At 52.7% G+C, this 12344-nt stretch overlaps 1 protein-coding gene across 4 annotated transcripts in view; it reads right to left on the minus strand.

Moving 5' to 3' along the window:
- The window catches only part of SLC22A3 (solute carrier family 22 member 3), a 71351-nt gene that overhangs the window by 14338 nt on the left and 44669 nt on the right, over positions 1-12344 (minus strand). For all 4 annotated transcript variants that reach the window (XR_013960336.1, XR_013960337.1, XM_080663619.1 and 1 more), the window contains exons 6-7: positions 1629-1726; positions 1297-1511 (exon numbers count right to left, since the gene is read on the minus strand). Coding sequence is in view for 2 of the 4 variants with exons in the window: in XM_080663619.1 (XP_080519745.1) it covers positions 1297-1511; positions 1629-1726 (313 nt within the window). In the remaining 2 variants the exon portion in view is untranslated. The remainder of the gene's footprint in view (positions 1-1296; positions 1512-1628; positions 1727-12344) is intronic.

Genomic DNA, 12344 nt, shown 5'->3' on the forward strand with positions numbered 1-12344 from the left:
ACGGCAGCCCCGGGCACTCACCCACTAGGGAGGACGGGGAAACGTGCCAGGCGCTCCTGTGGTCGCCAGCCAGTCCAGTACGACGCAGGACTTTCCCTCTCTTCGTCCCTCTGTTCTGAAGCGGGCCGCTCTGTAACTGGGCTTACAGAGTGTCTATCTGGTGCGTGGGGACTCACGCACCTCCACGCAATCACCAACCTCCTCCGTAGAGGTCCGGACTGCTTTGACTCCCACCGTATTGTCCAGTCTCTCCCGGTCCCCCGGGGACACAAAGGACGCCCGAGAGTCCAGCTCTGCCACCCACCCCGCACCCCCAAACACAGACATGACCGGCTTGCTCTCACTCGGACACTCCTTAGAGCAGTGGTCGGCAAACTCATTAGTCAACAGAGCCAAATATCAACAGGACAATGATTGAAATTTCTTTTGAGAGCCAAATTTTTTAAACTTAAACTTCTTCTAACGCCACTTCTTCAAAATAGACTCACCCAGGCCGTGGTATTTTGTGGAAGAGCCACACTCAAGGGGCCAAAGAGCCGCATGTGGCTCACGAGCCGTAGTTTGCCGACCACTGCCCTAGAGAGTGACGCTCCTCTGTCCAGCGCCTGCGGGGCTCCAGGGCAGAGGTCACCTGGGCAGGGTCACCTGGGCGTTTGGAGACACCTGCAACCTCTTTACCCATCATCAATTCCCGGAAGGTTTAGCCCTGAACCGTCTCTGAGGTCACGCCCTCCCCTCCAGGCCCGACTGCCACCCCCTTAATCCATGCTCTCAGTATCTCCCGCATGTCGTCGTCCAAACTGCTGCAGCTACAGGAGGCCAACACCCCTCTTCCTCCTCCCCCCGAAGCCCACAGGACCGGACACAGGCTTGTCAAAGGTGATCGAAGGCAAACTACAGCCCTGGCCGGTGGCTCAGTGGTTAGAGCATCGGCCTTCACACCAAAGGGTCACAGGTTTGATTCCCAGTCAAGGGCATGTACCTGGGTTGCAGGTTCAATTCCTGGCTCTGGTCGGAGGGGGTGTGGATCAATGGCTCTCCCCACCCCTCCCACCCCTCGCTTCTATTCTCTCTAAAAATAAATGGGTAAAATATCCTCGGGTGAAGATTAACCAAAAGAAAAAACAAGTAACTAAGAAGAAAAAAGTGACTAAGCGGGAAATCAGTGACGTCACGGAAGTCCACCCCGTACCACGACTCCGACGCAGTGGACAAGAGCATCTCCCTTGTGGATTATTTCTGATTTAAGATTGTTTTCACCTTCTCGGCTGCCAGATGGACTTGGGAGACACTGACCTTCTGGTAAGAACGCCGTGACCAGGCACGCCACTCCGGCCAGGATGTTGCTTGCTGCGAAGGGGAGACGGCGTCCGAAACGCTCGATGGTCAGGAGGATCAGCAGGGCGCCCGGCAGCTCCACGACCCCGGAGATGAAGAAGTCCATGTAGAGGTTGCCGCCCACGATGCCCAGGCGCATGACCAGCCCTTGGTACACCACCGCGCTGGTGAACCTGCGGCGACATCGGAAGGCAGGGGAGAGAGCGAGTGAGGGCGACTCCCGCCCGGCGGAAGGAGGGGTGCGTGTAAATGGGACACAGGCTTTTGAATCCATCACAGGTCAAACTTACCAAGCAAACATAAGAATAAGAGTGCACTTCCTCATTTGGGGAGTTCTCACCAGATCTAGGAAGGATGGATTACTAACTTCCTCATCTGTCACAGTGATCTACACAAGAGAAGCAGATTTCAGTGGCAGTAGACAGCAAGATACACCTGCACATCACACATCTGTCATGGACCAGGTTCAAAGCTCCCGAGCCGTTGAGCTGCCTGGGATGAGCCTGGCCTGGCACTGTTACATCTTAAAACCCGAGGTCCTCTAGGTAAACTCACAGAGATGTGGTTGCTACGCTGAGAATCCACTCTTAGCTGACACCAGCAGTGCTGTGTGCTAAGATGCTTTCAGCAAACAGGAGACAAAAGGGGTGTTTGTAGGTCAAACACAGTGGTGCGTTCATTAACGTTAAATTGGAGAAAATGAGCATAAAAGTGGTCAAAGCAGGTGGGAACTAAACAAGTGTTTCTCATCTATTAAAGCCTAGAACTTTATGTTGACAAATAAGCTAGAGCAGCCGTGGGCAAACTACAGCCCGCGGGCCGGATCTGGCCCGTTCTGCTGTTCTATCCGGCCCGCGGAGCCAAAAGAGCGGAGGGTTCTCTTGCTCTCCCCTCCGCTCCTTTACTTTGAATTTATATTAGTTCACACAAACACTCCATCCATGCTTTTGTTCCGGCCCTCCGGTCCAGTTTAAGAACCCATTGTGGCCCTCGAGTCAAAAAGTTTGCCCACCCCTGAGCTAGAGTAACGTGACATGTAAGGGCAGGCGTGGCACCAAAGGCGCCCTTTTGTTTCTGCCTGTCCAGCATCTTTCTGATTCAGAAAAATTCAGCTCATCCCTTTTTTGGCCACCCACGAAGTTGGTCTTTTCTTTGATGCAATGACCAAGATGGCTGTTCGCCCCCCATGCGTAAGGCGTGCTAAAACAAAGCTCAACAGCAACCCCTCCAGGACCACAGCTGCTTCCGAAGGAGCCAGAACCCAACCCCCCGAGTGACCGGGTTTCACATTTCCACGAGCTCGCAGATTCTGCAAGCTCTGCTCTGAGCGCCCTTAGACCCGGTCCCAATGTCCCCTCCACGGGGAGGTGTTTCCCAGCCTCAGGTAGGACCAAGGACTCCAGCCTGTGCTCGACTCACCAGACCTCTGACCTTGTACCACCACATGCTCTGCGGGTCCGCTTCTCTCTCTCCCTCCATGAGCCCAGCGCCTGGTGTTCAACCAATGTCCGGGCGATGACTGAACGTTGAAACAGTAAGACGAGTGCCCTGGCCATGTCTGGACCCTGCTGTCTGTTCAACTCAACTCCAGATCTGACTCAGACGGAGTGGGAATCGGGGCAAATGTCCCCCAAGTCTTTGAGCCCAAAGTCCCTCTACCAGCCGTCACGGGAACTTGAGTAAATTCACACTGAGCGTAAGTGGTCTGTTCTAAATATCATACTCAACGAACGGTCAGCCAAAGCTGAACACCTCCTGCCTATGCTCGCTCCAGAGAAAAGCAAATACACACAAAAGACCGCAAACAAACGCCTTCAGATAACGTTGCTTTCCTAAGTCTTCCCAAGTGTGGTATTGCTTCTATACCAAGACACACACTTGTCACATGTTCACCTCTCTTAACTTGGGACATGGCCTACACCTGAGCTGATAGGAAAGCAATGTGTCATCGTTTAAAAAGCATGTTTTTTCGTATTTATAGGATGATGACATGTCTTAAAATCAACAGTGTCTTAGAGTCAATGAAACAGTAATAGCTTCCATGACCCGGTGACGAGGATCTCAGCACTGAGGTGGGAGCCACGGGCACAAGTTCTGGGTCCCGTGCTTTCAAAAGGAAAGGGCTCGCCCCTCACTCTCGGCCTTCGCCTTCCTGAAGGATAGAAGAAGAAGATGCTGGTGGGCCTGCTTCAGCCAGGAGCCCTATCACAGGTGATGGTGAAACAAGACAAACGGATCCCGGGTCCCGGAAGGTCTCACAGAACTCGGCCGCCCTCCAGAGCTGGGCCCCTCGCTCTGGGTGCGCACGTTCGAGAGAAAGACACTTTCTCTTTTGTCGCTATGTTTTCTGGGTCTCTGTTTCTGCTGCCCGTGGACCTGTACCTTACCTAACACGGTGCCTACTAAGATGCTCAGGGGATCAGTGAGGACGTGGTGGGCTCAGCTACCTCTTAGCAGCCTCCACCCAGGAGAGAACCCGTGTAACGACGAAGCCGCCTGTCAGTGGAGTCGAGAGGAGAAAACCATGGCTTGAGGTTGTTAGGACCGTGTCTGGCCGACTCAGAACCCTCCCGTAACATGAGAGTTCTGGATACCTGACCAGGAAAGGTGCTTATTGTCAAAGTCTGATTCAGCTGGTTTTCCGCCACGTGTTGCCAAAAGCAGACCTACCGGGAGAACGTAGTCCAGGACCATGCTTTAAACACCAAATATTTTAGACAAAATAATCTTGTATTCAAACGACGGCCCGCGGGCCACATGCGGCCCGCCGAGGACATGTATCCGGCCTGCCGGGTGCCGCTGCCTGTCCTGCTTAGCAGCCAACTCGTCCCGGGCAAGCAGTGCGCATAGGAATTTGTTCATAGTTTGTTTTTTTTTTAAACTATAGTCCGGCCCTCCCATGGTCTGAGGGACAGTGAACTGGCCTCCTGTCTAAAAAGTTTGAGGACCCCTGTATGTATTGGATAAAATAATTGCTTTGGGACTCTCATTCATTCTGTAAAAATACTCGGGATGGGTCTTCATTTCAAACCTGGAAGATTTAAGAGCACGCAGTCACGTGATCGTTGCTCTTCCCTTAAAGCACAGGCCGGATGCCTAAGGTATATCCTCCCCCAAGAGAACGCGAAGAGCCGATCAACGTGAAGGTCATCGAGACCGTGAAACCAGGCTCGCCGGTGCGGGGAGCTGAGCAAGTGAGAATCTGGCCAGTTGAATACATCCAGCTGGTCTTCGATTCACCAGCGTGTTCTCCGCAGTGACGCACACACCCTGAAACACGACCCACTTTCTGGGTGTCCCAAGACCTTAGAAGCCAAAAGCTGTGTCTCGCGTGGCATCCGGCCAGGAAGGACTTGGCAGCTCCAGTGCCGGCGGCCGCAGTGGTGACCCCTGGCCACTGCAGCTCCATATTCTGAGAGGAACCGGCTTCTTTTCTAACGCCAAAGGCAGGGGTCCTCAAACTATGGCCCGCGGGCCACACGCGGCCCGCCGAGGACATGTATCCAGCCCGCCGGGAGCCGCTGCCTGTCTTGCTTAGCAGCCGACTCGTCCCGGGCCCGCAGTGCGCATAGGAATTTGTTCATAGTTTTTTTTTTTAAACTATAGTCCGGCCCTCCAAGGGTCTGAGGGACAGTGAACTAGACCCTGTTTAAAAAGTTTGAGGACCCCTGGAAAGGGTGGCAAATTTCACCTAGTCTACGTCAGACACACAAAAAAGTAGAAACGCTACATCGAGTTATTATATGTCCTTTTAAATTCACTTTACCGAGACGCAATTTACATGCAATAGAATTCAGCAGTTTTAAGTGTTCGCTTGAATGAGTTTGGCAAATGTGTAGGGTTGTGTCACCTCCGCCAGCCTCGTGACATGGACCATTTCCAGAACCCTAAAAAGTCTCCTCCTGGCTCTTGGCGGGCGAACCTCTCCCCGCACCCCCAGCCCCGGTGACCCCTCCTCTGCTCTCTCTCATCACAGCTTGGCTTTTCTAGAATGCCACACACAGGCACCCATACAGTATGCTGTCCTTGGGGCCGAGCACGGCATTGCATCGTGTCACACATTTATGCCACCGGAGTGGTGCGTGCCCACTTCAATGTGGAGCAAAGGAAGACGGGGAATGCTCTGGGCAATATTTGTGTGTTTGGAGGCTGGTTGCCTAGTAACGCCCCTGTCCAACAAGGCCTTGCTCCGCGCTCCACGGCACACGCTGGCTCCCTTTTCCCGATTCACCGAGCTGATTTCTGCTTGCTCTGCCGGTCTCCGAACAGCCTTGGTTCTGCCAAGACTTTTGTCTTATGTCAACAGTGAAGTTCCCCATGCTAAACGAGCTTCCCTCATCTCCCCCTGACAAATGCTGCTCTGTTTACACGTCCTCCCAGGGCCTTTGTGAGACATTTCTCCAAGTTGACATTTTAATTAAAACTGCCAAGGAAGAGAAAGACGCCATAAACGGTGATCTGTCACAGCGAGGGTGCTCCCCATGGGGGCAGGGTTCTGGTGACAAAAGACAACCCACTGAGGTCAGGCCAGAGACATGCTGTTTCCCTCGGAACGTTGCTTCTTTTTTCACTTTAAAAATATGCTGTTGCATTTATTGGGGTGGCACTGGTTAATGAAGTTATACAGGTTTAGCATACAGTTCTATCATACATCGTCTGTATATTGTATTATGTGTTCACTCGCTAAGCCCGAAGTCAAGTCTCCTCCATCACCGTTTACCCTCTCTGTATGCTCTCCTACCTGCCCCCGCCCCCTTTCCTCTGGTAATCGCCACCTTGCTGTCTGTGTCTTTGAGTTTGGGGGTTCTTATGGTTAATCCCTTCACCCAGCCTCCCCGCCCCCTCGACAGCTGTCAGTCCGTTCTCTGCATCTATGAGTCTGTTTCTTAACTCTATGCGCCTCCGTTCACGCCCTGCAGTAGAATTTTGACGATTACCAGGTACTAAGAGGGAAGAATCCGCGGGGCCTTCCCCGGGCAGGGAGAGGACTGGGCAGGGGGCTGGATGGCCGGCCCGCAGTGTCCTGGGGTTGCTCTCAACATGCGGGTTTTCCATCCGTCCCATGTTTCACAGGAAAAGGTGAAGGCTGCTGAGGGGGAGCGTGTCTGTTCTCGGCCTCACCGGTAGTTTAGTTCGTTCCCCACTTTCCCCCCAGCCTCTGCTCCCTAGAAGTTTAGAATCTCTGAGAATTCTTTGGAAATGCCATATCACTTGGGATTTGGGGCCCACTGGCTTGGAGGACAGGAGCTCCCTGGGGTTAGACTACCAGGGTCTTCCATACAAGCATGGGGGGTGGAGACGGGGCAGGGCTGGGAGCGCACGGGACTGGGGTGCACTGAGTCCCCACCTCCTCCTCCTGGTCGGCCCCTCAGTCAGGCACGAGCCCGCAGCCGCGGGCCCAGCAGTGGGCACTGGGCACCACCGCGCTCTGGCCAGCTTCTGGGCGGCAACAGTGCCGCCTGTCACCCTTAAAGAGAATTGGCCAAATTACCCATGGTACCTTGGGAACTTTTACAAACCTCTTTATACTTTAACACAAAAATAGATATAACATTTATCATTTAAGAGCTCAGATGATAAAGAACTAGCCACAGTGCTGGCGTGGCTTCGTGGATAGAGCGTCGGCCTGTGGACTGAAGGATCCAGGTTTGATTCCGGTCAAGGGCATATGCCTGGGTTGCAGACTTGATCCCCAGTAGGGGGCGTGCAGGAGGCAGCCGATCAATGATTCTCTCTCATCATTGATGTTTCTATTTCTCCCTCTCCTTTCCTCTCTGAAATCAATAAAAATATATTTTAAAAAAAAGAAGTAGCCACTATCAAAATGATCATGAGTGTCTGATGCTTAGTAAGTGGTTAAAAGTAAACCCTGGCACCTAGGTTAGTGTTGTCCAAGCAAAATATAACGTGAGCCACTCACATGTAAAATTTTCCAGAATTTAAAAAATAGGTTAGAAAGCATGCTAAATTAATTTTAATATGGATTAAGTGGATTTAATCCAATATATCCAAAATATTATCATGTCAACATGTGGTCCACATGGCATTATTGCTACAATGGGTTCCATGCTTACGTTCCATGGAGCCTTTGAAACCTCCTATGTGGTTGGCACAGCTCAGCTCCCAGGAGCCACAGCTCAGGGCTGCAGGGTGGCACGCGGCTGCTGCATTGTCAGAGCGGGTGGCACGACCTTGGGCCCAGCCAGCTCCTTCGTTAGGAGAGATCTCTGCAGAGAGGACTTTTACTCCATCCCTGGGCGCTGGCCTGTGGGCGCCCTGCCCCACCCCCTCCCCACCGGGCACGCTGCCCGGAGCAGCACAAGGCCTCCATCAGGGGTCCCAGGAGGGAACCGAAGGGAAGCCTCAATACTAGCAAAGGTCAGCGGTGGCAGCTGGGGGTCACGTGTTGGAACATTTATTTCTTAAAAAACAAACCTGAAAGGGTTTAGGGAGAGGTTAACATAGAAGAAAAAAGAAGAACACGAGCTCTGAGTTCTAAAACTCTCAGCCGAGCCCGCCTGGCATGGCTCGGTGGTTGAGCATCAACTTATGAACCAGGAGGTCAAGGGCACATGCCCGGGTTGCAGGCTCAATCGGGAGTAGGGGGCGTGCAGGAGGCAGCCGATCAATGATTCTCTCTTGGTTGATGTTTCTATCTCTTTCTCTCCCTCTCCCTTCCTCTCTGAAATCAATAAAAATGTATTTTTAAAAAAACCAACAAAATAAAATAAAACTCTCAGCCCACAGACTCGGAACTTGGGGGAAACATGAAAATTTGCTGCGAATGGATTGGAGTCAACACATCCCGAACTCCCGAGAGCGCTGAGCGGTGTCAGTGCTCATTGGCGACACAGAGAAGCTCTGGCCATCCAACCTGAGGGGACGCCCAGGCCTCGAGCCACAGAGCCATGGTCAATCCACAGCCTGGGGGTCTGTGGGCAGCGAGCAGACCTCACTGGTGAGACGGGGTTTTTTGAAGGGGGAGCAAAAGCGAGAGCAAGTGAGTGACAGCCAGTAGTCTGGCCCCTCACAGATACACTGAGTGGCCAGATTGTGATGATCTCTGAACGCATAATAATCTGGCCACTCAGTGTAGATCCTATTTAATAAAAGGCTCATATGCAAACTGTCCCCTCGACCAGGAGTTCGACCAGCAGGCAGGCTGGCCAACCGACCATGTCCCCTGCGCCTGGCCAGGCTGGCCGGACCCCACCCATGCACGAATTCATGCACCAGGCCTCTAAATATATATATATATACACACACACTGAGTGGCCAGATTATTATGCGTTCAGAGATCATCATAATCGGGCCCCTCAGTGTAAACACCGTAACGGCCTACAGATAGGCCCCACCGTGCACCACTGCGCTTCTAAGACCCACATCAGGGCCTGTTTCGTGAACCTACGGCAATCCGAAGAGGATTTTCACTTTTATGAGAAAAGGTGAAAATAGCATTCAGTGTGTTTTTGCACAAGTCATTACAGAGGCAGCAGCACCCGCAGTGAGGGAGGGGGGCCCCCCACGCTCCTTCCCGGGACCTCACTCAGCACCTCGGCCTCGGCCTCCGGAGCTTGGCTGTGTGAGCATCTGCACTGTGTCTCCTTCATTCTGTGCACCGTTAGCAAGATGGGTCCCAACGTAATGGCTTCTTCCTGACGCCCCTCTGGCTTCAGAAAGGTTTCACGGCTCTGGTGAGTGTTCAGATCGTGGGGAACCTGTCCTCCACCCATCAAACCCTTAGCACCAGTCCCTGTAGTCTCCCGGGGGTGGCAGAAACGGTCTTATAAGACAGTCTTTAACGTGATGAGGAACACCCCCGTACCCCCAGCCGGCCTTCTCCTTGGGGCGGAATGTTTGCCCCCAGGCCTGCCAGCTCCGCCTCTTCCAGGCAGCCAGGTGCCCTCCGGATTCCAGTAACAGGCACCGAACTTCCCCAGGAACGCCCACGGTGTCTTTCCGCCTGGCCCAGCAGGGTTGGCAGCCCGTTCTGGACAGGCCAAGGACGGCCAGGGGCACCCCAGGCCTCTCACACCGGGGCCAGGGCCACGGGAGGGCGAGTCCAGGGCGGCACCTCCTAGAGTGGGCAGGCTGGGGCCGCTGCCTCCTGCGTTCCGGCCCCTCTTCTCTTCCCCTTCAGCAGGTGGCCATGTCTCCGGCACAGCCCCGGCCTCCTCACCGGCTGGGCTCATAGGCATCTAGCTTCCCGGGTGTCTGTCTAAACCAGCCGTGGGCAAACTACGGCCCGCGGGCCGGATCCGGCTGTTCTATCCGGTTCTCTTGCTCTCCCCTCCGCTCCTTTACTTTGAATTTGTATTAGTTCACACAAACACTCCATCCATGCTTTTGTTCCGGCCCTCCGGTCCAGTTTAAGAACCCATGGTGGCCCTCGAGTCAAAAAGTATGCCCACCCCTGGTAAACCCCTGCCCTGAGCTGGCCCCAGATGCTGGCCGTGCCCCGGAGCGACCGGGCTGCCCTGCGGGGCCTGGTGTCCACGGGCCCCGCCAGCTCTGTCCCCGGGCACCGTCTTCCTTCTGCTCCCAGCGCCCGCGGTGTGACCTCTGACTGGGAAACGGGTCTGCGTTTATTTTTCCATACGAGCTTTAATTTACTTATGCTTTCATCAAAGTATTACTTTTTTTAAACCAGGTATAAAGGCGACACTTCTCTTTTGCAATCATCACTTGAATTGAAAAGCATTTATCTTCCCAAGTCAGTGTCTTGAAAACGGAAACCTGTATTCTTAACGGTTTTTTTTTTTCTTTTAAAAGAGATCTGGATGGGGCTCATTAGCACTGTTTACCAAATACTTTTGGTTCCCACCCCATTACCGGGGTGTGATAGGATTGCACTTCTCGGTCCCCCGGTGACTGGGTGGGGCCACCCCCCCCCCCCCGCCCGAATCTGCCAAGAGGTTGTGAGCATTTAATTGCTGCAGCAAGACTCTCGGGCTCTGCTGTTCGGCGGGGTCCGGGCAGTGGGGGTGCAGACAGTCCCCGCTACAGGGAGGCGCCCACCCCAGCCACGTGGCACTGACAGGAGTCAACCCTTTGTTGTTACACGGACGCCCAGCTTAGCCTGAGGGAGAAAGACTGTAGGTCCTCAGGTTTATTGTAAAACCCTCTGGTCCACACCTGTTTCTTGATAGGAATGTATTATGCTGAGTACGGAGGTTCTCTTTTGAAGTAACTGAACTAAGACGACTTGATTGAAACTTGGGAAAATTGCAGTTTTTGTGATTTTGTCTGTTTCTGAGCATTAGTAAGTCCTTTGGATGAGATCACCCCAGTGAAACTCCTAAAAGAAAATGAGGGCGAGCTCTCCTGCATTTAAAGCGAACAGGCACTCACACTTTACCACAGACATGGACCAGAAATAGGACACCGGAGGCCGGCCGAAGCTGGGAGCTAAGAGCGTATGCCGGGCCCACGGAATGGAAAAGTTAACAAAGCAAATTTCAGCCCCAAGTCGGATCTAATGAAGGTATGGGAGGGTCTGAAAATCATGGTCTCTTTTCACATTTATGATGTGTGCTCAAACACATCACCTCCATTTGAGAGGTACGGAGGGCAGGCTTTGTCTCAGAGACGAATTCTCATTTTTTAAGAAGAAACATTTGATTATCTTAGGGGAACATTCAGGCTTTTAGTATACACACACACACACACACTAGTATCCTGGAGCACAGATTCATGCACATTGAAAGGAAATTAATTAGAAGAAATATTTTAATAGTGCTATTCATGTCTTGCTAATGAAAAGAAAATATGAGTCTCCTATCTATCTACTCCAGGACTTCTGTGAGGATCAAATGAGATGAGGTACGGGAAAATGCTTCACAAACATTTGGCTAAAGTGTAAAATGTTTGCACCTGGCTATAAAGCAAGTCATGTTCCTGGGCTGAAGAAACTCCAAGGAGGCTAGTTGCTAGGGAGAGGAAGCCAGGCGTTGCTATGTGATGTCATTACCCGGCACCCACAGCCACCGTTTCTGGGCTGGGCTGGGCTGTGGGCCCCATTTTGAGCCATGGGGTCTTGGCAGCGTTGGCTGCAATTTGGTGGGGTGTCGCTCCAGGGTGGTGGCGGGGCCTGTGTCCCACTTAGGGGAAGCCGAGTGTTGGTTTATCAGTGCCAGGTCTGCCATGCCGTTTATTTTTAAATGGCCAGTGCGCATCATGGCAGCTCCTGTGTTGAGCGTCTGCCCCCTGGTGGTCAGTGCGTGTCATAGCTACCAGTCGGATGGACGGACACTTAGCCTTTTATATATATAGATACATTATTTAAATTGATTTCAGAGAGAAAAGAAGAGGGAGAGATAGAAACATCAATGGTAAGAGAGAATCACTGATCATCCGCCTCCTGCCCACCCCCTACTGGGAACCAGCCTGCCACCTGGGCACGTGCCCTGACAGGGAATAAACCTTGACCTCCTGGTCCAACCACTGAGCCACATCAGCCGGGCCTGATGTTCAGGCTTTGAATAGTACTTCCATTTTATTTCAGAGATGACCAGTTAGAGAACAAAGTCCAGAATCAGGAAGTGTGCTTGAGAGGGTAAGGATTTGGGGTGCTTACTAGCAAAAATATATTCCTCTTTTATGGCAAGGGTGTGAAGACGCCTGGTTAGTGGTTGTATATGAATCTGAGCTCTGAATGCTCCAGGTGGCTTATTGCCTGTTTCTGCAGCCACTGGGGCGGCACAGGTAAGCTGCCTTCACCCGTACCACAGGCAATCTGTCCCTCATCACAGCCCAGAGCAGCCGTGGGCAAACTACGGCCCATGGGCCGGATCCAGCCCGTTCGGTTGTTCTATCAGGCCCGCGGAGCCGAAAGAGTGGAGGGTTCTCTTGCTCTCCCCTCTGCTCCTTTACTTTGAATTTATATTAGTTCACACAAACACTCCATCCATGCTTTTGTTCCGGCCCTCCGGTCCAGTTTAAGAACCCATTGTGGCCCTCGAGTCAAAAAGTTTGCCCACCCCTGGCCCAGAGTCTGTGTTTCAGCT

Source organism: Plecotus auritus (assembly GCF_963455305.1).
Source record: "Plecotus auritus genome assembly, chromosome: 4".
Classification (NCBI taxonomy): Eukaryota; Metazoa; Chordata; class Mammalia; order Chiroptera; family Vespertilionidae; genus Plecotus; species Plecotus auritus.